Below are 27,185 nucleotides of genomic sequence, written 5' to 3' on the forward strand. Positions count from 1 at the left end.
ACTGAACATCTACTTGAGCACTGGGCCCACAGTAGCTTCTTTATTCCTAACATCACTGCAAGGTGGATACTGATAGACACTCTATAAACCATAGAATCGATGATCAAAGAAGCTAAGTGACTTCTCCAAGACCATACAGCTAACTGACAGAGCAAGCAGTTGACCTCAGGAATGTCTGGATTCCTTGTGGTCCATGCTTATTCCACCATATCAATATTTTCCAAAATTTATTTTAGGTAAAACATAAGTAAGCTTCTACTTTAATAGTCATACGTTTATTTTTAATGTATCTCTAAGCATGTATCAAACCCAGAATCTCACAGAAAATATTGCATAGAATGAAGATGTTATGTAAATTAAATTTATTTAAAGAAAAATGTATTAATATGAAATAAATAATAGTAGAGGTGGTCTAAGCTATAGCAAAAATTAAGGTGGTCCAAAAATGTCTGAACTTTGGGGGACACGATACTGTAGTAACAGCGTCATTTTCAGTTACACCATGAAATTAGGGTCATACAGGCTGCAGAAAGAACAACAGACTAAGAGCCTTGGATCTAGGTTTTAGCACCAGATGAGTCACCATTACCTTTATGACCTCGGGCATTTCATTTGCTCTCTCAGGGTCTCAGTTTCCTCACCTGAAAATAAAAGAGACAGTAGTTTAGTTAATATAACTTTTTTTAAAGCAACTTGGTAAAGATATCTAGAAAAATAAAACTGTTCTTAACTTTGGACACAGTAATTCCACTTGTGTTCCCTAACACAGAAATCCAACATGTGGAAAACAGTTACAAAGAAATTTATCAATATCTAAAAATAAAACAATCTAAATATTCAGCAGTGAGAGAGCACTTAGGTAATCTGAAGTGCGTATACTTGCGAGTGTTATGAAGTCATTTAAAATGTCTGTTTTGGGGACTTCCCCGGTGGTCCAGTGGCTAACACTCCACAATCCCAATGCAGAGGGCCGGGATTCCATCCCTGGTCAAAGAACTAGATCCCACATGCTGCAACTAAGAGTTTGTAACTGAAAAAAGATCCCACCGTGCTGAAACGAAGACCAACCAGTGAAGCCAAACGAAAAAAAAATTTTATTTTAAAAAGTCTGTTATCAATGTTGTAAGACAACACAGGAACAAGCTTACGAAGTGAATAAAAAGGAAAATGTTCACATAGTGTGGCTATCACTATATTTAAAAAGTCATACGCACACTAAAATTCCAACAGTTGGCAAGAGTAAAGATTTTTATTTGGACTTTACAAATTTTCTCTAATATAGTTAAAATGAAAACGTTAAAAATGAAAAAGAAAACTCCTCAGTGAAAGGGTTCCACTCATGATCTCCAAGATTACCTCTGACTCTAATATTCTGCGGGTTGTCTCTGTAACCAGAAGTAGAGGTCAGACGAGAGTAAAATATTAGAAAAGTTTAGATGGCAGGGGCCATGGCTGTTGAAATTAACACCACTCAAAACAGCATGTGAAAACACTTGGAAACAAGCACTTGGAGAAATGATGTAACACTCTCCATCTGTTTGGCAGAAAGGGCACGAGTCTGGGATCAGGAGGGCTGGATTGAACCAGAGCTACTCTAAGGGCCCTCTCCAGACAACGTGTCCATCTGCTTATCAGACATTTACCACGCGTCTACCGTGTGTCAGCAGCCACGTAGCTGAGTGACTATTGAGTTATCGGTTCAGCATCTAGCGAGGGAGAAAGATTTTTAGTTTGCTACACTTGCCCATAACAAAATACCACAGACTGTCAGGCTTAAAACAACAACTTATTTCCTCACAACTCTGAAGACTGGAAAGCTCAAGATCAAAGTGTCAGCAACTTTGGTTTCTTCCAAGGACGCTCTCCTTGGCTTACAGATGGCCATCTCCTTGCTGTTTCCTCACTGGTCATTCCTCTGTGCATGGGCATGCCTGGTGTCTCTTTGTGTGCCCATATCTCTTCTCCTTATAAGAACTCCAGTCAGATTGGAATAGAGCCCACCATAAGGGTCTCATTTTAACTTAATCATCTCTTTAAAAGGCCCTATCCTCAAATACAGACTTTCTGAGTTATTAAGGGTTACGGCTTCAAAGAATTTTACGGGGACAGAATTCAATACATAACACATTTCAAACAACAAGCTTAAAGTGTGATTGTACAATGATAGTTGTTTAGTTACGAAGTGGAGTCCAACTCTTTACAACCCCATGGACTGTGGCACGCCAGGCTTCCCTGTCCTTCACTGTTTCCCAGGGTTTGCTCAAATTTATGTCCGTTGAGTTGGTGATGCTATCTAACCATCTCATCCTCTGTCTTCATCTTCTCCCAATCATCTTCTTTTGCCTTCAATCTTTCCTAGTATCAGGGTCTTTTCCAATGAGTTGGCTCTTTGCATCAGGTGGCCAAAGTACTGGAGCTTCAGCTACCGTATTCAAATACAGTAGGGAACCATGTGAAGGTATAATTCAGTCTGGCAGGAAATATGAACAACTCCTGTACAGAGGAAGCATCATCTGGACCCAATTGCAGCTCCAGAATACCTAAAAAACATCACCTTGGTTGTCATAAAAAAATATTTTAGGTCTTATAAGACGGGCATAAGAGAGCATCAGGTGATAAGACAGACTTGAATAGAGACAAAAAGAGGAATGGATTTGTTCCAGAGGAACAAAGGTAAATACCAACTCCTAACAGTTGAACTGGGACTATGGATTCAAATACAACAAAACATGGAGGTCAGGTGAAGTTCCTGACTGGTTAACAGAATAATCTACTCCTTGCTCTCATTCCTTAAGTCTTCAGGATTTTAATGTATGTAGGAGGGAATCTTAATAGGGGGAGAATATAAGGTCTTGATTAACCCCTACTTTTCCATCCAGAAATCATTCTTTCTCCACCTACTTCTAGGTAAGCTTTTCTCTAAGTCAGATTTTAAACTTCAATCCCTTATCCATTTAAAATACTCCTCTCTTGGATGTGAAGAAAATGGAACCCTCCTACACTGTTGGTGGGAATGTTAATTGGTACAGCCACAGTGGAAAACAGTATGGAGGTTCCTCAAAAAACTAAAAATAGAGTTGCCATATGATCTAGCAATCCCACTCCTGGGCATATATCTGGACAAAACTAGAATTTAAAAAGATACATGTGCTATTTACAATAGCCAGGACATGGGAAGCAACCTAAATGCCCTTCCACAGATGAATGGATAAAGAAGATGTGGTATGTATATACAAAGGAATATTACTCGGCCATTAAAAAGATGAAACAATGCCATTGGCAGCAACATGGATGGACCTACAGATTGTCATTTACTAAGTGAAGTAAGCCATAAAGAGAAAGACAAATGCCATATGATATCACTTATATGTGGAAGCCAATGACACGAGTGGACTTATTTACAAAACAGAAACAGGCTCACAGACATAGAAAGCAAACCTATGGTTACCAAAGGGAAAAGGGGGTGGGGGAGGGATAAATTAGGAGTTGGGGATTAGAAGATATAAACCATTATATATAAAATAGACACACAAAAATGTCCTACAGTATAGCACAGGAACCTGTTAGATTCAATATCCTATAATACATCCTAATGGAAAAGAATACGAAAAAGAATATATTTGTGTGTGTGTATGTATAAAGCTGTATCACTTAGCTGTAGGCTGGAAATTAACACAACATTGTAAACGAACTATACAATTTAAAAACTAAAATAGAGAATTTCCTGGCAGTCCAGGGGCTAGGACTCTGCACCTTCACTGCCAAGGGCCTGGGTTCAATCGCAGATAGGGGAACTAAGATCCTACAAGCCACACGGTATGGCTTAAATAAATAAGATACATATAAAATACTTCTCTCTTGAAGTACCCTAGATCCTTGAGTACAAAGGAAGAGCAATAGAGCTGCACTAACCCAGAAGCACAGTGATCAGGAACCAAGTCTCTTGACGCCTTCCCTTTCCAGTGCCTGGAAGTTACCAGTTTCCTTCCTACAGGGGTTGCCAGAGGCCAGAGGGACCAACGCCAGGCTTCTGGGAGGTGGCTCCAAGAAGGAGGCCAAGAATGTGAGTGCAAAAGTCAGTAACAAAATATTGACAATGAGAGTGCACCATCAATATCCCCACTTGCTCTCCTGAATCCCTCTGAGAGCAGAGCAGATATTACCTGAGCTGTCCTCACCCCCTGCCCTCTCCCCCAGCCCATCATTCATTTCTTCCTGAGTCTCATGTAAGAGCCAGACTTCTCCAGGGTCCAGGGGAGCTGGCTGAAGGTCTGGCCCTCTCCCTTACCCTTTTCCCCAACAACCCAGGGCTGCCTTCCAAGAGGTTCCTGGACCCCATCTTCAGCGTAATTTTACTCACAGGCAAGACTGAAACAGAGAGGGAAAATGGCTTAGTTTGAAGTAAAGCAGCCACTAAAAGGCAGACACCTAGGTCTTTTTTTAATGTTTATTTATTTGGCTGCCTCAGGTCTTAGTTGCAGCACACAGGATCTTCATCGCATCATGTGGGAACTTTCATTTGGCAAATGGACTCTCTAGTTGTGGCACACGGGCTCCAGGGCAGGTGGGCTTCAGTAGTTGCAGCATGGGTTTAGTTGCTCTGCAACATGTGGGGTCTTAGTTCCCCAAGCAGGGGTCAGACTGAGTCCTCTGCCTTGCAAGGAGGATTCTCATCCACCGGACCACAAGGGAAGTCCAAAACTATTCACATAAGTTTTATGGATTTCCATTGATATATAACACAGTGTAATAAGATTGGTTAAAGGCACAGAGCAAAACGGGCTTCCCAGGTGGCTCCAGAAGTAGAGCCTGCCTGCCAATGAAGGAGACATGAGATGTGGGTTCGATCCCTGGGTCGGGAAGATCCCCTGGAGGAGGGCATGGCAACCCACTCCAGTATTCTTGCCTGGAGAATCCCATGGACAGGGAAGCCTGGCAGGATTGCAAAGAACAATATGTATAGCACAAGCTCATTTAAGTAAACTATTATGTTTACATACAAAAAGGTATGGAGAACAAAACTATTCTGTATAAAATAAATAAGCTTTTACTTTAATTTATCCACTAGATGAGTCCTACTTTTAACATTTTAAAAGCTCTCATTAAAATTAAATTCTAAAAATGTTAACAGCAGTCTCTCCCTTTTCTTTTCACCCTAGGACACCAAAGACACCACAGGAAGCCAACCAAGCCCTCCAGAGCCTTGACAGCAATTTCTCAATGTCAGCTGGCAAGCTTTGCTCTGTCTTTAGAGGCGCTCTGAGACCCCACCCTCCCAATGAAACATTCTGTCAACAAGGCCGTGAGCGCACCTAGAAGATGCTCTTCTTCCACCTCAGGTTCCCCACCACAGTCCCTAGTCCCTAAACCATTCTAGTATTCTCAAAAAAACAAAACATTTTCGCCAGAATTACCGTGACCTCTAATGCCTTCTCCTAACAGTCTTTTCCTATGGCCTCTACAGACCCAGGCTTAAGTTTACTTACCTGAAAGAAACCGGGGAAGCCAAGTTTCCTAGCTGGCATCGCCTGACCTTAAATTGAACCAGACAAGTAACCAATTAATATATTTAAATATAATTGGCACAGTGGTAAAGAATCCGCCTACCACTGCAGGAGACACAAGAGATGTGGGTTTGATCCCTGAGTCCCTGGAGGAGGAAATGGCAACCCTGCTCCAGTATTTTTGCCTAGAAAATTCCATGGACAGAGGAGTCTGGAAGGTTACAGTCTTTGGGGTCGCAAAGAGTCAGACACGCCTGAGAACACACACATGATATCAGAATTATTTCTTTCAAAGAGACCTGGAAATTCACATTCAATCCAGTGAACCCATTTTACTCCGTAAATTCCAAACTTAATCCAGATTCTACACACACCTCTCCCCAATATCATCCTCAATCTCTCTCCCCTACCCAAACTTTTATTTCTTTACTCATTTGAGAAGTCTTTCTACGGTAAAAGCTAGATAGAGCAAAGAAAGAAGTTAAAGTAATAAGTAAGACATTGTCTTAGCAAAGATAATGTAGATTAAAAAAAAACACCTGTCAGTTTCCTAGCACATAAAATGCCTCCAGTATTTATGATTATCATCATCATCATTAATGGTCAAGTGACCCTGTAAGTTTCCAATCTACTACAGAAGATGTATGTACAAAAGCAGAGTTGAAGGCTAGAGAGATGGTGTGGAAAATCTCAAATGCCACTCTGAAAAGGGCTTCAAGTGAAAAAATGAGAGGGCATATTTTTTTGTAACATGGGGATAAAATTATCAGAATGAAAACATAAGGAAATAAAAATGGATTTGGAAGAATGAGTAAAGAGGAAAACATTAAAACAGTGTAGATCCTAGGGATTCCCTGGATATCCAGTGGTTAGGACTTGGCACTCACTGCTGGGGTCCAGGTCCAATCCCTGGTCGGGGAACAAAGATCCTGCAGACCACTGTGGCCAAAAGAAAAAACAAGTGTGGATCCTGCTTCCCCCTCGACCATTTCTCCAAATATCAGAAGGGGAGAAAAGAAACGCTCAGCCAGAGGCTGCCTTCTGTCATTCAGATGAACGAAGACTAAATTAGGGTGCTGGTCTTATGAGAAGCAGCATTTTAATGGATTGGTGAGTTGGGTGGGGTCCTATTTATGACACAACAGGGCAAGCCCCTGCCATCTGATAGGACAGTGTGCTGGGCACACAGCCTCCTCCTGTTCCCAGGCCCGCCTCTCAAAAGCAGGAGGCACAGAAGCACATTACTGGGCTCAGGAGTAGAGGGGCCACTTGCCAACTGCCTTAAAAAGGAAAAGCAGAGATGCCAGGATGAAGGAGTGGAACCCAAAGGCAGGTGCCATCATGAGCAATCAGTGAAGGAGGCCCAGATCTGTGAAAAAGTAAAGCCCAGAAGGATGAAGCCTGGGAGATCAACAGTTCCCTTCAGGGAACTCACAACAGTGGAGCCAGGCTCTAAGTTAGTTTCTAGGCCTGACTGGGAACCTGAGCCACCCCAGATACCTATCACCCAGCCAGCGTCTGAGCCAGAAAAGACACCCACAGCTCAGCCAGCATCTAAGGCTCAGCAGGCACCCGATCTACCACAGAACCTCACTGCACAGCAAAGACCCCTTGCCCAACAGGAAACTGAAGCCCAGCAGGAACCTCCAGCACAGCAAAAATCCACTCTGCACCAGGAATTTCATGTCCCACAGGAGTCTGCCCCGCAGCTGTCACCTCCCATCCAAAGGGTGCCCTTTAGCAAACAGGAAGCTGCCTCACAGCACAGACCTGAGCCAGGAAAAGAATCTAGAACTCAACAGGACCCAGAACTGAGAGAGGGATCCAGAGCCCAGCGGCAACCTGAACCCCAAAATGAACCACCTGCCCAGACTGAACCGATGTCCCAAGAGAGACAGCAACAGTCAGAACTTGCAGTTCAGGGAGTCAAATCCAGAGAGGAATCTTTGGCTGAGTGGCGATTTCTATCAAAACGAAATGAACCATCTGAACAGCCATCGACCTCAGAATCGAAGACATTTCTTGAGTGGGTCACAGATTCAGGCACAAAACCAGATGTGGGGTTCACATTAGACATCGATTCACCAGCCACCCTGGGTAGGATGGCGGACCCTGGAAAGAAGCTGGCCTTCAAAGAGCAACCTGGTTATGAAATGATGTCAGGATTCGGTGGGATGCTAACACCCAGGAAGAAAATCAGCAGCCAGAATCCCAGACAATACCGGTACACAGGTGAGTTGAGCTTGGAGGAAGGGAGAGGGGGAGGGGCTCCCATAGATGGTCACTCATTCAGTCAAGAACTAAGACCTGCCAGAACGTCAGGTGAGCTCAGGTCACCGTTCAGCAGTCCAGACACAGAGCCAGAGCCCCCTTTGATGGAGGAGGGAGCTGAGGCCTGGAGAAGAGAGGGAGCCTGTAAGGGACTGAGCAGTAGGGATGGCCGGCGGTGTCAGGATCGGCAGCCAGCCTCCGATTCCTTGCCCTGTTCCAGGCTACCTCCCCGCGGGGACAGGGGGGAATCAAACAGAAACTAAGGCTGTGGGCGAGGGTGGGTGCTCATCCCCCGGGCCCAGAACTCTGAGCACCGCTGGGGCAAGCACCTCGCTGACCAGGGACCCTTACGCTAGGTGGGTTGCCACGCAGGCAAGGCTGGACATCGGGCAGGGAAGGCCCTTCAACTCTCAGGGGTGTCCAGTAGGTTGGAAGACACTCGTCCCCGGGGAGTCCCAGTCCTGCCAGGCCCTTGGCCTCGTAGGGTGTGATCTCAGGAAGCGGAAGGCTCAGGAGAGGCGCTTGGGCTCCGCCAAATCCCAGGCCGTCTGGGCTGCGCGCAGGGAGGGAGACTCGGGGGGCGGTGTGGGCAGGTCGTGGGCATGAGACTCCGCTGGAGACAGCACCCCTGCCCCTTTTCCTCCTCCGAAGCCAACGATGGTGTGTGCCCCCAGGGAGCAGGCTCGGCCCTGAACTCCTCTGGGCTCAGAAGCCCTGCTCTGCACGAGAACGGCCGCAAGTTCTCTCCAGGGAACATGGGTGACACAGCCAGAGAGGGAGAAAACAATGCAGCCCCAATCCTGGAGCTGAAGGCGCTGCGAAGCTGTTAGTCCGAAGGCTGGTAAATAGGGGTCTCAGCCCAGGGGCCTGAATCTCCTGGAAGCGCTGGGTCGTCTCAGGACTCAGGAGGAGAGGGTCATGGTGTCTCTCAGCGCCAGGGCTCGTCGTGTGTTTCGGAAGGGTGTGGAGGAGAGACAGGATGGTATTTCTGGTGTTTCTCTGGGCCTCCCGAATCCAGTCACAAGGGATGCCCTTATCACAGCTCTGCCACAACCAAAGCCTCTCCACCCACGCCCCCGCCTCCCCGTTCCAGAGTGTGTGCGCATGCGCGAGCCTCGAGTCGCCTCTGTTTCCCGCCTTTTCCCAGGACAGCGCGGTACCCCCGGCCTCCTCTCCACCCTGCGGGCTGGTGCGCGGCTTGGAGCTAGTGCGCAGGCGCCGAGCACCCTACACACACACACACACACACACACACACACACACACACACACACACACCCCTACCCCCACCCCCCGCCGCCCCCGGCCTTCCATTCTAGCGGGGAGGAACAGGACACGGAGAAGAAGAACCCCAATAGGAGCAATAGGACAACTAGACGACAGAGGGCGGGGGGAGGGGGGCGGAAAGGCGGGGCTTCCTCCTCCAACGGCTCCCAGGCAGAGTCACGCCTCCTGCGCTGCAGCCCCGCCTCGGCTTTGAATTGCCTGAGGACCTGGCCGGCTCCCTACCTTCAGGAGGAGGCGAAGTTGCATCCTGCTTACTTCTAAGCGGACAGGCACAGTAAGTTCTAGACGACCCCTACGTGGGCAGGTGAGTGGGAAGACGAGGATGACAGCCAACACGTGACTACATCGGGGCTTTCTTGCTGGGGTGACCATTAGGGACTCCCCGCTAGTTCTGCCGGAATACGCTTTTAGCCGCCTCCAGGGCTGCATTTTTGTTGGTCGCGGGCCCTTTAAAGCACGCGAGGGGGCGGGGCCAGACTTTAGGCCTTAGTGGAGAGGGGCGGGACCCGAGTGTCGAAGCCGGCCCACCTCGCTCAGGGGGCGGGACCCAGAGAGGAGCAAGTCTAGGATTGGGTGATGTGGGGGCTCGGCGGTGGTGCGTGTGAGGATCGGCCCTCGGGGCGGAGACTGGCGGGTAGAATTGGCTCAGGCGGGTGTGTAATTTGCCGCGGGAACGGGACCGCGGAAAATTGATGGAATCGGCCTGGGAAACGAGGCCCCGGGTGGCCTTTGAGGCTCCGGCCTCGAAGAGGGTTCAAGAGGGGTCCAAAAGTCAAAGGCGCCGGCGGTGGCGAAAAGCCAGAGCCAAAGGTGAGTGGGCGGGGGCCGGCAGCAGCACGGAAGGAACCTTAGACATCCTGCGGGGAAACTGGTGACCGAGTGGACTGACCTACTGCCACGAGAAGTGGGGGACGCTCGTGGACTGGCTCATTGCCGCCCTGCGGTGCGGGGGTGTGGAGATAATCCACTATGAGAAGCGGGTGACGTGAGAGGGAAGTATCATCTCCAGCAGAGAGGCTCTCGGATGCCCCAGTACCGTGTTAGGGGAAAGAGTCCAGAATGTTAGTGTCCCGAACTAGCGTTCCCGCTCTGACTTCGTTCTCGCTCTGTGGCTGTGGCAGCTCTCGCCTTGTGATTCCAACGTGGGCAATGGTTCAAGCCCCGATTTTCAAGTCTCTGACACTCTTAAGACGGTTATAGGGGAGAGATTTAGAAGTTGTTGCCCAAAGAGGAAGTTTTGGAGTGAAAGGTAGGAGGAAGTGGTGCCCCACAATGGGGCATACTTGGAGGAGGGGGTGCAGTACCGCTCCCAACAGCCCTGTCCCACCATCCTTCATTCAGTCCGCTCATTCATTTGCTGTCAGTCCACCATCCTCAGGCTGGCTGCCCTAGTATCTAGCTTCTTGACTCCTACTCCAAGGACTAAGAGGCCCTGGGTTGGCTTGGGACAGCTTGACCTTCACTTGGGAGAAAGGAGAGCTGCCACCTGGGTTCCCTAGGTTGTCACGTTATTCACAAGTCCTGGCAGGCTGGAGAAACACTGACAGACGAGACATCCTGCCAGCCTCAGGCCCACATGAAGTCCTTGCTGGATTAGGAGTGTCGACCCACCTGAAGACCTATGGGAATTTCCTCTGCAGGAAAGAAGCTGACAGCCCTGACTTAGTCCAGAGACCCCAAACTCATCACCCTCCCTGCCATAGACGTCATCGGTAGCCAAGGGTAGAAGTGCAGCTGGCTCCAGACGCACACAGGAAGGCTCAGAGCTCAAACTGGGATCCGAGGGCATTCCTTGTCACACTGCAGGACACAGCTTCACAGACAGGACCGAGTGCCCAGAGGCAAGACAATGATCAGGAAATGGGCCTTGGAGACCTGGTGCCTCAGGCTGTGAGGGGGTGGTACACTGGACAGAGGCTCCCTCCCTCCCTGCCTCAACTTTCTGAGCTATAAAATGGGCATAAAAACAGGAGTCACCCCAGCTAGACAGTGAGTTCGCTAAGAGCGGGCTACTGTTTACCCCTGGGGTAAACAGTCAGCCCTGTTTACCCCACAATTGCAGAACCTGGTGTGCCAGACACATGGGCACTCAAATGTTCACTTAATAAGTGAAGGCATGCATTAACTGTAACATGGGATAATTATCATGCTGCCCTTAGGGAGTCATGAGGAGTTAGAATCCTCTTGCATAGGGCCTCCTGCACAGGGCTGAGCCAGACCTCCCCACAAACCCACAGGCCCACCTACTCACAAAGGCTCATTCCCCCAGGCCCCTAGATTTCCCTATCATTTCCTGAGGCCCTGCCCTGGTGCTGGCCTCCACTGAGTGAATCAGACCCCCAAGGGCATCCAGGTGGGCTGGAGCACTCCTCCTCATCCTTTGGATCTTGCCAGTAACAGATGACACTAATGTCATGATCACCCCACTTTTCAGGTGACGAATGAGGGAGTGAGGGACCTGGTCTTCCTCACCTGGCCAGTAAAGGCGAGGAGAGAGCCACCCCCAGGCTCCTAAGGACAGTGAGTGTGTACACTCAAAACTGTGCCTCAACCTTGATTCTGGACCCAAAAGGCTCCAGGTGCACATTTTTGTTCAGCAAAGACATTCAACAAACCCTTCCTTGAGCCAGGCCTGGGGCCTCAGTGCAGAGGATAAGACACCATCTGAGCCAGGGATACAGACATTAATAAATAACCCTACAAATCAGATATAATTATCTGATTATCCAATTATCTCAGTTTCCCCATCCGCCAAACTGATGAAGAGGTAACATATAAGAGGGAGGCGCTCCCCAAGCACGTAACATTGGACTCAAAGATGAGCGAGTATGGACTGCTGGGCAGGAACGACACAGAGAGTGGCAAGGACAGCACAGGCAGAACCCTGAGGCCCAAGAAAGTGGCAGCTCACAGCACGGAGGGAGCTCAGCGAGGAAAGGGCTAAGCACCCAGAGGGCCCAGGTGGTACATGGTTTGGGATGCCATGTCCAGGATTTGGGGCTTTATTCTGAGAGCAAGAGTGGGGTGTTCAAAGGTTGGGAGTGTGTGACCAGATTTAAATTTTAGAAAAACCTTCTGGCCCCTATGTGGGAAAGGCATGGAGGGGGCAAAAGCAGAGATACAGAAAGAGTTGTTATAGTCATCTAGAGAAGTGGGCAGTGGAGGTGGGAGAAAGGCCACGTTCCAGGGATTTCTAGGCAGGACCGGGGCAACAGGACTTCCTGATGGGTTAGACGAGACTGGGAGGTGCCCATGATGATGCCCTGGGTTCCAACTGGAGCAAATGGGATGAGAGGGGTACCATACACACACACACACCCCCAAGATACACATCCATACACATACACACAACATGCCCGCACAATCTCACAGGCCAAGAACAACAGAGACACAGAGCCTTCAGGGGCTGAGCGATACAGATATGAAACCATCTGGTGTCATTTCAGACACTGAAGAGCTCCAGTACCACAATCTTTTAGGTCTTAGCATAGAAAAGAATTCAGCCAGAGGCAAAGTAATAGATAAGAAGTGATGTATTGGAATAGAATGCTTGTGAGGTTTACAAGGTGAGAAATGCTGCACCCTGAGAACTTACTGGGCTACCTTTTTATAAGCAAAGAAAAAGTGGGGAGGGGGAGACTTCTTTGTCATTCTTGAGTCAACGTCATGCTTCTGTCATCAGCTCCCCTCCAGGTTGGGCAGGGGAGTTTTCTTGTCCCTTCGGGTCAAGTTGAGTCCACTAATTACTGTTTTGTACGTGTGCAGACAGCGTGTCCTAGGAATCATTAACTTACTGAGCTCGCTGGACAGGCTGTGGGTCTCATGCCACCGTCGCTTTACTATCTGGGGGCATGTCTCATGCTTCTGTTGCATGGTTTTGCCTTTAAGCAAGCCTGGTTTTATGGTTAAGCAAATCTGCTTTCTTGAGTAATTAACTTATAGGGATCGCTCATATTTTTCTATTTACAATCCCCTAGTTAACTATTTAATCATTAGTTCTACTTTGTCCCTTTATTCTGTCCCTATCAGATAGGCTGTGACACACGCATACAAACACACCTGCAGACACACTGAGAAACAGAAACACAGACACTGAGAAAACATGTGGAGTGAACGCACTCACCCACACACACACAGACCAACGCTAAGCACAGCAGGAACCTGCACATGCATGTACATCCAGGTGAACCTCGAAGACATACTCATAGCTGCCCGCCCAGAAAGCACAGAGCTGAGACATGACAGAAGCAGCAACGCAGATACAGAGACACAGCGGAGGAGCCGCGCCGTCTCTGCTGGCTCCGTGGCCCTGGGCAGTATGCCACCTCTGTCTCTCAGTTCTCTCATCTGCCACAAGGGGTCTTGATGGTCCCTGCCTCGTGGGCTATGGAGAGGCTGAAACCATTTACCTGAGTTACCTTACATAAAACCCAGGAAGAGAGCAGTGTTCAGCACACAGCTGTCGTCGAGCAGGCTGTGCTCTGCCATGCAGACACATTCAAGGATCAGGCCGTAATCACGGCCCCCTGGCCTGCATTTGGCCCCAGGCCTCTCCCCTGCAGAAGGCCTTGCCCCTCCCAGGCCCCCGACCTGGCCCTTCCTCCATCTTCCCCCCACTTACTTCCCCACTGCCCTTCTCTGGCCTGCTCAGTCCCCAGGGACCAAAATCCAGGCCGGGTCCACTTGTCCTGTGACTCTAGGGCAAAGGGCTAGTGCCCAGGCAACAGGACCCTTACCCCTCCCTCTGGCCCAGTCCTCACCCAAGGCCCTGGGGGCCTGCCTGCCCCTGCCCCAGTGCCCTCTGCATCAGATTCTTGGCATGACTCTGGCAACCTCAGCTCAGCATCCTTCCCTCCCTGCTTCGCCCACGCCAGTCCCTAGGGAGCCTCCTGGAACAGGGCAAAGGGCAGAAAAGCAGCCCCTGGGATCAGCCTCTTCCTCACTGCTGTGTGCAAGTTGCTTCTTCTGTCCAGGGCTCCTGTGCCCTCATCTTCAATCAGGAGCCCTGCCCCAGAGACAGGAAGTAAATGACAGCTGTTTTACGGAACAGGAAAGCACAGCCGTGCAATAAGTACCCTGCTAGCTCTGTGCAAGGGCTAGGGCTACAGCAGTGAACTAAACAAAGCCCCTGCCCAAAGGGAGACTCTACTCTAGTGTCAGACACAGAAAGCAAACGCACAAGCAGTAAACTGGACAGCATGTTAGGTGGAGAAGGACCCAACCTCAGTGAGGCCAAGTGAGAACCACACAGCAAACCACGAGAAGAAATGCTGCCATGGGGACCCATACAAAGATCATTTCCAGCCCCCTGGGCAGGATGGCCAAGTGCACTTTCCAAGACGAAGAAATCAACCTGGCCAGTGGCTTAGGCCAGCCACAAAGCTGAGAGCTGTCTCCAGAGGCCTCTGTCTGTCCATCTGTTTGTTTGCCCTGGGGAGGGGTGGTCCTCTCCCAGACTCCCACCCAATCCTGCCGGCCTCCACTCTGACTCTTCCCTTTCCTTCCTTCTTCAAATCTTTGCTGAGCCCCTGCTAGATGCCACCCCATGCCCCCAGGGGATGTCATTCCAGGCAGAGGGCCAGAGGCGGACTCACCTACAGCCAAGCAAAGAACACCCTCATTTGCACAGGCCCCTTCCCAAGCCCTATACCTAATTCAGCACTTGGGATTGTCTCTCCTTTTTCCTAAAGAACCCCATCTCCACTTGGAAAAGCTTCGAAGCTCCATGAAGCCTGGTTCTGCCCCTGGGGGAGACAAACAAAAAACATGTAAACAGATAAATGGAAAAGTGCCAAGGTGGAAAATCCTAGGAAGAAGAACTTAAATATGATGACAGAAAGCAGTGGGAGGGGGTGCATCTTAGATGGGGAGGCACCCTTAGGGACCACTTCCTGGAGGAGGGGGGAAGCTTAGGGCGAGGGTGAGCTGGCCAGGCCAGGAGCACGTGGAATAACAGGTGAAGGGTCCCTGAGCCTCCATTGCCCCGTCTGTGAGATGCGAGTGACAGTCACCGCAGGACGATGGCCTGGAAGGCCGAGTGGCAGGTTGCAGGGTGCCCACTATGGGAACACCACAGAGTAGGACCTGTGGCGTGGGCCCCTGGCTGGGCTTGGCACTGCCCTTGATCAGCTTTTATCCTTCTGCGAGGGACAAGCAAGGCCGGTTCTCCTCTCTCTTGCCCACCAGCTGGGGCCAGCTGTGCCACGGCCAGCCTGGGCTGGGGCAGGAGTTGCCATCAACCCCGGTGTTTTTCCACTCCCTGAATCCCCCCAGGGAAGGAGGAGGGCAGCCAGGCTGAGTCGGAGGGAACACTTTGTTCAGGACCAGGGTGAGCCTCCTGGGCCTAAGGGAGGAGGGGAGAGGAGACCTGGATGCCTCCGTTTCTAATTGTTGAGGGCACTAGGAGTCCGGACTCCTGGAACTGAATGAGGAGGGCCTTGGGGACCCAAACTCCAGGGTTCAAAGGCACAGGAGGCTGGCACAGGGACTGGGAGCAGTGAGTTGAGCCCCAGGCTCTGTTTACCGCGCTGGATTCTCACCGTCCTATCAGGGTAGGAGGTGGAGCCGTGACCACACCCTGGGCAGGCTGGGCCCCTCCCCAGGATTGTCACCCCCAGCTGCAACTGGCAGCAGCCACAGTCAGCAGTCAGTCAGCAGCCCTGGGGATCTCTGAAGAGGCCTGGGAGGGGTGAGTTCACAGCCAGCTGACAGACAGGAATGGCCGCTGCCAAATCCCCGGGCCCGGAAGGGAAAAGAGACACCTTTTTCTGGAGGATCAGGGAACCATCGACTTGGGAGGCAGGCAAGGTGCTGGGTGGGCTTCAGGAGGGAAACGTCTCTGAAGCAGAGGGCAGCGTCCCCACCAAGGGGGGACAAGAACAGTTTGTCCAGGACCTGGGTGACAGGACAGCGGTCTGGAAGGGAAGATTAACCGGGGACCCTGAAGTGTAGGGAGTCAGGCCAAGTCCAGGGCAAGTTTTTGTGGGGCCAGGGCTAGAGGCCCAGTCTCCAGGGCCCTGGGACGGAGACCAGCAAAAGTAACAGCTCTGGACCCAGAGATCTGGATCTGATTTCTGCTCTGCCACTTTTCAATGCAACTGTCTTAACACCTCTGAGCCTGTGTTTCCTCTCCTGTAAAATGGGAATGCTCCGAATAACAGCTGAGACAGGAACCGGGCAGTCTGGACCTCAGAGGGTTAGTGAGAGAACCTAAAGGAGCAAATTGAGAAAGCTCTTAGCACTGGGTTTGGCGAAGTGAGTTCAAGGTTAACAACAGGGATGAATACCACTGCAGGCAGGCAGCAAGGCCAACCGGTGCAAAGCCAAGCTAAGTGGACAGGCCTGAAGGCCAGGGACCCAGCTGGGGGAGGAGTGGGAAGGTTGAGAAGAGAGAGGAGACTGGAGGGGATTCCACAGCCAGACTGGAGCAACCTGGAGGGGGCAGGAATGACCCCTCAGTTGCAGGGAAGGCTAGAATTATGAACTCCTGGGTTCAGGGAAAGAATTGGACTTGGGACCAGGATCCTGGGACACCACCAGGTGGATGGGAATTGGTAGATTGAGGGCAGAAGCCTCCCAAATACTGCAGAGGGCAAGGGCCTGTAGGTGACACTTGGGGCCTGAGAAGGAGGTAAGATGGGGGCCGAAACTCCTGGTCTTGGGAGAGGGGACCAACTAGGGGCCACGCTGCTCAGAACCTGGAAGGAGTCCCAGGCTCCGGGAGAGAGAATGGAGACAGATGCCTGAACGTGGGCCCCAAGAAAGGAGAAAGAGGGTTACGTAGACTCCTGGGCTGTAGGACAGATGCTGGAGCTAAGGAGTGTCAGCATCCCAAGGAAGAGGGAACAGGGACCTGCAGCCTGAAGAAGAGGGTGCGGGGGCCTGGACTCCTGGGTCTTGGGAAGGTGGGGGCTGAGGGATCAAACTCAGCTCCTGAGGAGGGAGAAAGGGTCTGGGTACTGGACTCATGGGTCCCAAGGAAGCAAGGAACTGGAGGCCTGGACTCCATCCTCCCGTCTGAAGGAGTAGACTATGGTCTGCTGTGAGTCAGGGGGAGGAGAGGGTACAGCCTGGACTCTGGGACCCCGGGGCCCAGTGGAGCCAGGGGTGACCCAGCCCTACCTTAACATGCCTCCCGACCTGCCCACAGCCTCACGGCTCTTGCAGAGGATGGACCTGCGCACCATGACACAGTCGCTGGTGACCCTGGCAGAGGACAACATGGCCTTCTTCTCCAGCCAGGGCCCCAGGGAGACGGCCCGGCGGCTGACGGGCGTCTTTGCGGGCATTCGGGAGCAGGCCCTGGGGCTGGAGCCGGCCCTGGGCCGCCTGCTGAGCGTGGCGCACCTCTTTGACCTGGACACAGAGACGCCGGCCAATGGGTACCGCAGCCTGGTGCACACGGCCCGCTGCTGCCTGGCACACCTGCTGCACAAATCGCGCTACGTGGCCTCCAACCGCCGCAGCATCTTCTTTCGCACCAGCCACAACCTGGCCGAACTCGAGGCCTACCTGGCCGCCCTCACCCAGCTCCGCGCTCTGGCTTACTACGCCCAGCGCCTGCTGACCACCAACCAGCCCGGGAGGCTCTTCTTCGAGGGTGATGAGAGGGTAATTGCCGACTTCCTACGAGAGTACGTCACGCTGCACAAAGGCTGCTTCTACGGCCGCTGCCTGGGTTTCCAGGTGAGCCCCCTGCCCCCTGCCTGTCCCCTGGGCCCATGGCAAAGGCACACGGTGGGCCCAACCAGGCTCAGTCACATATGCGTGCTCAGTCACTCAGTCGTGTCCGATTCTTTTGTGACCCCATGGGCTGTAGCCTGCCAGGCTCCTCTGTCCATAGGATTTCCCCAGGCAAGAATACTGGAGTGGGTTGCTACTCCCTTCTCCAGGGGATCTTCCAGATTCAGGGATTGAACCCGTGTCGCCTGCATTGGCAGGAGGATTCTTTACCACTAGGCCACCAGGGAAGCCCTAGTAGCATACAGAGAAAGCACGGTGGTGTGGTGTGGTGCTTGACTGAGCAAACAGCAGATGCAGGAAGGGGAAGCTGGTCGGGGCTCATACTGCACAGAGCGAGGGTCTCATACTTGTGGCCCCTTGGCCAACTCCACCATGGAGGAAGGAATCTTCAACTGGGCATAGCTTCCTACATCAGGATCCCCACTGCTCCCCATCACCCTGCACTCAGGAGCTTCATTTACTCTTTTATGTGACCTGTCTGGCCCCTGAATTCATTCGACAGCCCCTAGGACGGTAGCCAGTGTGGTTTGTAAGAGCATCAAGGCCTGTTTGTAAGAGCACGCCTCACTTAGTCATCCCCACCAGAGGCTTGGCAGGTAGGGAGGACAGGTGCCGGCCCCATTTTACAGGGGTTCAAAGGGGCCCCCAGCTGCTCAGCTGGACCCAGATCAGCTGGGACATATAGACTCCTCTAAGGCGCAGTAGAATCCAGATTTTCAGGCTGCAGAGAGAACCAGCAAGCACATCCACGTTGGTGACCACAAGGAAGACCTGGTCGTGGCACCTCTCCTCCCTGAACCAGGGCCCTCTGAACCCCAGCTGCAGGCCTTTTCCTATCCTGTGCCCCCACCCCAAAATCACGATCACAGGAACACAGCTCATCTCAGCGCTGGAAGGGAGGCAGCCCTGAGGCCTTCAGACTCACAGGAAGACTGGTCTGGGGATCTGGAGAATTAGGAAGTCTGTAGGGCACCGAGCTCAGAGCTGAGGCACAGTCTGTCCCCGTCCGGGGTCCGTGCTGGGCCCACCCGTCCCCAGCCACATCTGGGAACCCCAGCAGGAGTATCTGGAGCCATGTGAGCCTGCACCCCTTCAGACCCTTTCTGGGCGTTCCCCGGGTAGTGGAGCGTGGAAACTGTCTCGGCCTCCATCCCATCTCTGCTTCCATGAGGGGCAGCCTGTCCTCACCAGCCCAGCCCAGGTGTTCCTGGGAACTTCCCCTCATCTAAACTGAACCCACAAATATTGATCAGCCCAGCTGGGCCAGCCGGCTCTCCCTGGGTCCCGGCCATGCCCCCAAAGCTCGGGAGTAAGAGCCTGGGGACACCCAAGCTGCATTCCAGTCCCGAAGGTCAGGCACCACTGTGCTCTCTGGCCCACTGGGCCCCTGGCCAGGGGCAGGGCCACGCCTGACAGCTACTCTCTGCGGGCCCAGCTGGGCCACATTGCAGGACAGCCTCCCCGTATAAAATGTCAGCCCCTGGGGGCAGACGTCCCTGATCTCCAGGTCTCGCTCAGCCTCTGCTCCAGCCCAGTGCCTGGCACGCCGGAGGACCCGGGCCAGGACTTGCTGAATGAACAGAAGAACCCTGCTGGCCCCTTGCCCAGCCTCCTGTGGCTTGGATTTTTTCCCCCTGATCTGGTTCTCTATTGTCTTCTCAGTTGCCTGGCTCCTCTCTGAGATGCTGGGTCTCTGTCTCCCTGTTTGACTCTCTCTGCCTCAGGATCTCTGAGCTCTCCTGTTTCTCTCTCCCCACTGCCCCTTAACTGGTCCCCATGGCCTGTATCCCCTCATCTTGGTCCTCGCTGAGTTTCAGGGACCCCTGCACCATCCTTCTCCCAGCTTACAACCCTCTGCGGCTCCATCATGTCTAGAACAAACCTAAGTCCTCAGGCTCCACATAAGCCCCTCACTGCCCCTTGGCTCTCACCCCACGCCCACCCCCGTCTCCTGGCCTCTCTGTTCCCCCCACACTCACCATCCACGCCAAGCAAGGATGCCTCTCAAGGCCTCTGCTTGTGTCCTATTCTCCTCGGGGTACAGTCATCCCTCGCTTCATTCCGATCCCTCCTTGGGTCCCTCGGGGAGACCCATAAACAGAGTCAGACCCTTTGTCCGCATTCTGTCCCTCCACCGACCGTCCTTTCAGACACTGGTCATTTCTTGAAATTGTATGGCATGTCTTCATTTGAGTACTGTCTGTCTTCTCAACGTCAGCTCCATGAGGTGCCTAGCCCAGTGCCTAGCACACAGTTGAGCTCACTAGACATTTGCTGAGTGACCGCCTCTACCCGCCTTTTCTCTGCTCCCCCACTCCCCTGCCCGCCCCTGCTCCCTGACTTGGAGGCCTCTCCCCACAGTTCACACCCGCCATCCGGCCGTTCCTGCAGACCATCTCCATTGGACTGGTGTCCTTCGGGGAGCACTACAAACGCAACGAGACTGGCATCAGTAAGTCCCCACAGGGCCCTGCCCAGCCACCCCTACCCTTCCTGTCCCTCCCCCACACCAGGGCCCCAGCAAGGCCACCAGGGGCTCCCTGACACCCCTCCCGACCTCCAGGTGTGACCGCCAGCTCCCTCTTCACTGGCGGCCGCTTTGCCATCGACCCCGAGCTGCGTGGGGCCGAGTTTGAGCGGATCATTCAGAACCTAGACGTGCACTTCTGGAAAGCTTTCTGGAATATCACCGAGATCCAGGTGCTATCGGTGAGCCTGGGGTCCAGCGATGGGGACGTGACGGGGCCCAGGGCGGGCACAGGAGGGAAGAGACGGGCGGGGAGGTTGGAGGGGAGACGTGAGGGGGACCCCTGCCAGCAGTTCCTCCTCTTACCCCCGGCCCAGTCTCTAGCAAACATGGCCTCAACCACCGTGAGGGTGAGCCGCCTGCTCAGCCTGCCACCTGTCGCCTTTGAAATGCCTCTGACCTCGGACCCCGAGTTCACAGTCACCATCTCGCCCCCGCTGGCCCACACAGGCCCCGGGCCTGTCCTCGTCAGGCTCATCTCCTATGACCTGCGGGAAGGACAGGTAGGGCCCTGGCTCTGCCGGAACAGGCGCAGAGCTGAGGAGCACAGTGGGAGCGCCTTCCCCACCTCCCGCCTCACAGCTCACACCTGCCCCCTCTCCGTCTGGGAGGAGTGAGGCCCAGGCAGGCCGCCCCCGCCCCGTGACCCACCACCCCTTCCTTCCTCTCCCCCAGGACAGCAAGGAGCTCAGCAGCTTCGTGAGGTCCGAGGGCCCCAGGAGCCTGGAGCTGCGGCTGCGCCCCCAGCAGGCACCCCGCTCCAGAGCCCTGGTGGTGCACATCCACGGCGGCGGCTTCGTGGCCCAGACCTCCAAGTCGCACGAGCCTTACCTCAAGAGCTGGGCCCAGGAGCTGGGCGCCCCCATCCTCTCCATCGACTACTCCCTGGCCCCCGAGGCCCCCTTCCCCCGGGCGCTCGAAGAGTGCTTCTATGCCTACTGCTGGGCCGTCAAGCACTGCGCCCTGCTCGGTGAGCCCCCTCCCAGCCTGCCTCAGCCCCCAGCACAGCAGGGGCAAAGAGCCACAAGGCACTGGAGCCTCAGTCTTGACACCCTGCCTGCCCGTCCACCTCCCACCACCCACCTCTGCCACCTGCTCACCCCACTGTGTCCCCTGCCCCCTCCTGCAGCTCTGCCTCTGTTGCCCCGGGCTCCCACCTTCCACTCACCCACTTCCTCTTCCTGCTTCCCCCGACTCTAGCCCTGACGCTCTGTCCCCAACTCTGGCCCTTTCTTCTCTCCTCCTGTTTCTTTACCCACTGCTGCCCCTTGCTGGCGGCTACCCAGCTGGGCTCCAGCCCACTCTTCCAGCTCCCCCGCCCTCCTGCTCCCCACACAGCCCGGGAGGCACAGACCAGGGTGAGGCCATGCCGCAGGGCTCAGGGCACAGGATAGCCAGCCCGAACCCTAGCTGCCACCTTCTGGCCTTGCCGCCCCTCCCTCCTGACATGGGCGCTGGGTCTCCCCTTTCTCAGCACCCTTCCTCCTTGCTCCTGACCCCCAGCCCCGCAAGCTTCCCCACAGCATCCTGATTTCCAGACCTCTCCACATCCTCAGCCTGCCTGATCCTCTGCCCACTATCCCCCAAATAGGTCCAGATCCCTGCCTTAGTTTCCCAGTCTCTAAAATGGCAGTGGGCCAGAACCCCAAGCCCGACCTCCGAGAGCCCAGAGCTCCAGCTCCTCCCTGCCAGGCTTGACCAAGCCCCCTCCACGCCAGGCTCAACAGGTGAGCGGATATGCCTCGCCGGAGACAGCGCCGGCGGGAACCTCTGCTTCACCGTGTCCCTTCGGGCAGCGGCCTACGGGGTGCGGGTGCCAGATGGCATCATGGCAGCCTACCCGGCCACCATGCTGCAGTCCACCGCCTCTCCTTCCCGCCTGCTGAGCCTCATGGACCCCCTGCTGCCTCTCAGCGTGCTCTCCAAGTGCGTCAGCGCCTATGCCGGTTAGTCCCATCTGCATACAACTGGGGCCCTGGCTCCTTCAGGGACAGAGACTAGAGCCCTGTCTCACTGGGTACAAAGGGGAGGAACCTGAGACTCCCTGTTCCTGCTGAAGCCATCAGATAGTCTAGGTCCCTGAGGGCAGAGGTGCCTGAGGTTGTGTGTGTTGAGACTGGGCCCAGAAAGAGAGGAGACCAACTCACCCACCCAACACACGCATCCACTCACAGGTGCGGAGACTGAGGACCACCCCGACTCAGACCAGAAGGCGCTGGGTGTGATGGGGCTCGTGCAGCGGGACACGGCCCTGCTCTTGCGAGACCTCCGCCTGGGCGCCTCCTCGTGGCTCAACTCCTTCTTGGAGTTGGGTGGGCAAAAGTCCCACCTGAAATCAATGTCCAAGACAGGTGAGTGGCACCCTTCCCTCACACACCCATCCAGCCTGGCCAGGAGGGACAGCCTAGCACCAGAAGGTCCTGGGGGAGGCAAGGGGCTGGGCCCTGGGCACTCAGAGAAGCAGAGATCACCTTCCTGGCTCCTGCCATAAAGCCTTAGTCCACATTCTAGAAATTCCAGAACTTCTGATCACATGGGTCAGCTCAGGATCCCAAGAACTGTAAGATTTAGCTTTCCAAATACCCCCTCCCAGAAAGGCAACCTAGGGAATGACTCAGAAGGCCAGCTGTGTGTCCTGATTTTCAGTCCCAAGAATCCAGTCCACCGAAATTCCCTGGGCCCTCAGGTGGAAGTCCAGCTCTCCTAGATTCTTTACTGACTTTTAACAGAGGCACGCAGGGAGATCAGAAAGTGGGAGAGACATCAGTAAGTGGAGGAAATCCCCACCCCAGGTAGGTGGGAAGACCCTCAGGCTGCCAAAAATCACTTCCATCCAGGGATCCATTTTTCCCCATTTCCTAACATTTTAAGGATTTTAAAGCACACCCACCTCAAATTACTTTCTATCTCTAATAAATCAACAGTATTTTCTGGGTAATAGAAATTGCATGTTCAAAAGTAGATACCATTCCCAGGGACTTCCCTGGAAGTCCAGTGGTTAGGACTCAGCGCTTTCACAGCCGAGAACACAGGTTCAAACCCTGGTCAGGGAACTAGGATCCCACAAGCCATGGGCCAAGAAAAAAAGTAGATACAGTTCCTGTTATTCAGAAAATTATTCCAATTGAATATGCTTTATTTTAAATTCAGTTTTTAATATCAGGATATTCCAACCAACACAAATAAATACACCCAAAAACAGGTGGCACAGTAGCTAAAGATTCTGCCTGCATATGCAGGAGACTCAAGAGACTCAGTTTTGATCCCTGGGTGGGGAAAATCCCCTGCAGAAGGAAATGGCAACACATCCCAGTATTCTTGTCTGAGAAATGCCATGGACAGAGGAGCCTGATGGGCTACAGTCCATGGGGTAGCAAAAGCTGGACTCAACTAAGCTGCTGCTGCTAAGTCACTTCAGTCGTGTCCGACTCTGTGCAACCCCACAGATGGCAGCCGCAGCCCACCAGGCTTTCCCGTCCCTGGGATTCTCCAGGCAAGAACACTGGAGTGGGTTGCCATTTCCTTTTCCAATGCATGAAAGTGAAAAGTGAAAGTGAAGTCACTCAGTCGTGTCCGACTCTAGCGACCTCATGGACTGCAGCCTACCAGGCTCCTCCGTCCATGGGATTCTCCAGGCAAAAGTACTGGAGTGGGGTGCCATTGCCTTCTCCGACTCAACTAAGCACATACATGCAAAAGCAATGAAAAAGGATTTGAATTTTAGACACATGGACCATTTGGTACTGGGGCTTTCCTTGTAGCAGAAAGGTGACAAGAGCAGACCCTAGAGGCACACACGCCAGTCGAGCTCCCTACAGTACCAGGTACTGTAACAGGCAAGTTGCAGTATCTGTGCGCCTAGCTTTGCCCCTCTGGGGGAAATACAGTAAGAATACCTGCCTCATTACGTTGCTGTAAGGACTGCCTACCTATCTGTGTCAAGCACCTGGCACACAGTAGGTGCTGTTTTGTGCCTTGTACCTAGAACACAGTAGGTGCTCTTAGAAGATGCCAGCACCCTGATTGGCCGTGTCTGTGACTCTAGTCAACAGCTTGGTTCCATTGACCCTCTGGGCTACAGGGCACCTAAGCAGTTATTCTCGTATCATCCTGCATTTTGGCTTCATGGATTTATAAAGGCAAGTGAAAGAAAAAAAAGAAAAATTGAAAAATGTAAGGTCCTGGCAGTAGTGGTAAGCAGAATGGTCCTGATCAAATCAGTGGAGCTGAGGCCGCAGTGAGCACACCAGGCAGGCCTGAAGTGCACCTTTAGCATCAGCTGGGCACTGGCTTGTCTGTCATTCAAAGGGAAGGGATGGGGACTTCCCTGGTGGTCCAGTGGCTAAGACTCCATGCTCCCAGTGCAGGGGACCTGAGTTTGATCCTTGGTCAGGGAACTAAGATCCCACGTGCGTCACAGATCAGCCAAAAAACAAAAAGGGAAGGGATGAGGTGAAGAACAGGGAGGAATTTCAGGGAGCAGATCTACATAGTTAAAGCTGTGGGGGTCTCTGGAAGTCTTGATATGTCCTCAAGATTCTTTTTAGTGCCCTGTGAACACAGCCTCCTTTCAAGCCATGTGGGCCTGCTCACCATTCCACTTTGATCCATTCATACTCTCTCAAGTGACCAGGAAAAGCCTACAGCCCCATGTTGGGGGCTAAGGAGGCAGCTAAAACAAGGCACCTGGTAATAAAACATTACCAGGTGTTTGGCAGAAACCAACACAATTCTGTAAAGCAATTATCCTTCAATTAAAAATGTTTAAAATTAAAAAAAATATAGATATAGATATATTATGACCTCCCAGGGATGTTTTCTGTGCTCAATTGCTCAGTCATGTCTGACTCTCTGTGGCCCCATGGACCACAGCCCTCCAGGCTTCTCTGTCCATGGAATTTTCCATGCAAGAATACTGGAGTGGGCTGCCATTTCCTACTACAGGAGATATTTCCAACCCAGTGATGGACACCACGCTTCCTGCATTGACAAGCAGATTCTTTACTAGCACCACCTGGGAAGCCTCCCCAGGGGTAGCAGTATCTAATCCCGAATTTTATTAATCCCACTGAGTTCCCACCACTTCCTATGAGGTAAGGACTATTTTTATCCCCTTTGTTCAGAAGAGGAAACAGGCTCCCAGAGGTAAACTGACTGGCATTTCATGTTCCCAGTCACACACACCCCTCCATTAGGACAGAGCCCCTTCCACCGCCCCCTTGGAACTGCAGCCTGGGGCACCCTGGAGTCTGGGCCTCTACAGCCCTAGGGTACAATCCCCCACCGGCCTCTGCTCCCAAGGCGGCCTTCCCTGCCAGCCACCCACACACCCGACCCACAGAGCCAGGCTTAGCTGCAGGCCTGACCGGTCCCCTGACCTTGCACCTCTCACAGAGCCAATGCGGCGCAGTGTGTCTGAAGCAGCCCTGACCCAGCCGGAGGGCCCACTGGGAACCGACTCCCTCAAAAGCCTGAAGCTGCATGACCTGGGCCTCAGGAACAGCAGTGACACAACAGACACGCCAGAGCTGTCACTGTCAGCGGAGACACTCAGCCCCTCCGCACCCTCAACCGTCAACTTCTTACTTGGATCTGAGGATGGATCTGAAATGTCTGAGGCCCAAGAGGAGCTGAACAACAAGGACCGAGTTCGAGGTGTGGGCGCCGCCTTCCCCGAGGGTTTCCACCCACGGCGCTGCAGCCAGGGTGCCATGTGGATGCCCCTCTACTCGGCCCCCATCGTCAAGAATCCCTTCATGTCACCGCTGCTGGCACCCGACAGCATGCTGCAGACTCTGCCACCTGTGCACATCGTGGTGAGCGCCAGGCCAGGAAGGTGGAGCAGGCGAGGAGTGGGGCTGGCAGGGGCCTGGAGCTCCTGGAGAAAGGAGCTCCCGGGGAGCCAAGTGGGGGGAAAGGGAGAAAGCTCGGCCGCAGGGAGAGGGGTGCCAGCAGGAGGGAAGGCCTGGCAACGGGTGGACTGAGGGGGTCAAAGTTGCCAGTTTGCTTTTGCAATCCTGTTGAGATCGCCGGGCAGGCGCTGGGCTTGGAGAGTCGGGGAAGGGGCAAAGAGAGAGTGGGTCTCTCGGGGGAGGGAGAAGCCAGGCAGAACCCAGTCAGACTCATTCTCCGATTCTCCCCGCCCCCATCCTCGTGTCTCCTGCCTCTGTCCTCCCCCGCCGTCTGCGCATTTCCCTGCCCCGCCCCCGCAGGCCTGCGCGCTGGACCCCATGCTGGACGACTCGGTCATGTTCGCGCGGCGGCTCCGCGGCCTGGGCCAGCCCGTGACGCTGCGCGTGGTGGAGGACCTGCCGCACGGCTTCCTGAGCCTGGCGGCGCTGTGCCGGGAGACGCGGCAGGCAGCCGCGCTGTGCGTGGAGCGCATCCGTCTCATCCTCAATCTTCCCGGGCCGCCGGTCTGAGCCGGGGCGTGCCAGGCCCCGCGGGGAGAGGGGGGTCGCGTGGGGCGACACTAAAGGCCGCTTGTACCCATCTGCGCAGGGCTCCCTGGTGAATGCGCCTCGGGAAGGGCGGGGGGAACCCCGGGCCCGGGGCTCCCCGGCCCATCCAGGACCTCTCTCGGGCTGGGTGGAAGGGGGTGGGCTGTGCCTTAAGTAGGGGGAACGGCATGGGGAGAGTCGGGCGGGGGCCCCCTCCCCAAAGCTAAGACCCTGGCCTCGGGGAGGAGGGCGCACACAAACCAGACTCAGAGACAGCCGGACTTGCACGGGATCACTGCCTTCTATTGCTGCTGTGACCACTGCAGGGGTGGGCCTGGCCCGACCTTGCAGATCGATTTGCTTTGTTTGTTTTTTGTAAATAAAAGTATTTAATTAGTTTGGCCTCTGGCAAATA

The 27,185-nt window shown here is 53.5% G+C and overlaps 1 protein-coding gene and 1 long non-coding RNA gene across 9 annotated transcripts; one reads left to right on the forward strand and one right to left on the reverse strand.

Moving 5' to 3' along the window:
- Nucleotides 1-345: 345 nt before the first annotated feature.
- Nucleotides 346-9,579, reverse strand: LOC147353916 (uncharacterized). The gene is made up of 3 exons (XR_015146115.1): nt 9,284-9,579; nt 5,487-5,533; nt 346-641 (listed from the first exon to the last, which is right to left on the reverse strand). It is a non-coding gene; the product is annotated as an uncharacterized LOC147353916 (long non-coding RNA).
- On the forward strand, nt 6,703-27,185 carry LIPE (lipase E, hormone sensitive type). 8 transcript variants are annotated; one of them, XM_086352696.1, is made up of 10 exons: nt 6,703-7,736; nt 17,211-17,746; nt 20,165-20,255; nt 20,367-20,512; nt 20,648-20,833; nt 21,006-21,300; nt 22,049-22,276; nt 22,505-22,681; nt 25,725-26,146; nt 26,543-27,185. In XM_086352696.1, exons 1-10 carry the CDS (start codon nt 6,899-6,901, stop codon nt 26,750-26,752), a joined length of 3,129 nt encoding a protein of 1,042 aa, XP_086208822.1. In that variant the 5' UTR covers nt 6,703-6,898; the 3' UTR covers nt 26,753-27,185. The 8 variants fall into 8 exon arrangements, with proteins under 8 accessions (XP_086208822.1, XP_086208829.1, XP_086208823.1 ...); XM_086352703.1 differs by lacking the exon at nt 6,703-7,736 and adding an exon at nt 9,170-9,365; XM_086352697.1 differs by lacking the exon at nt 6,703-7,736 and adding an exon at nt 9,685-9,871.

Source organism: Bos grunniens, chromosome 18, assembly GCF_055505025.1.
Source record: "Bos grunniens cultivar Pamir isolate PY7600 chromosome 18, Bosgru_T2T1.0, whole genome shotgun sequence".
NCBI classification, from domain to species: Eukaryota; Metazoa; Chordata; class Mammalia; order Artiodactyla; family Bovidae; genus Bos; species Bos grunniens.

What these genes read in the sequence shown, in the direction of transcription:
- LIPE (XM_086352696.1), top strand. Translation starts at nt 6,899, where the DNA reads ATGAAGCCTGGGAGATCAACAGTTCCCTTCAGGGAACTCACAACAGTG. An exon ending in CCGAGATCCAGGTGCTATCG is followed by an intron (nt 20,513 to 20,647) that starts GTGAGCCTGGGG and finishes CCCCCGGCCCAG; the next exon opens with TCTCTAGCAAACATGGCCTC. An exon ending in ATGACCTGCGGGAAGGACAG is followed by an intron (nt 20,834 to 21,005) that starts GTAGGGCCCTGG and finishes CCTCTCCCCCAG; the next exon opens with GACAGCAAGGAGCTCAGCAG.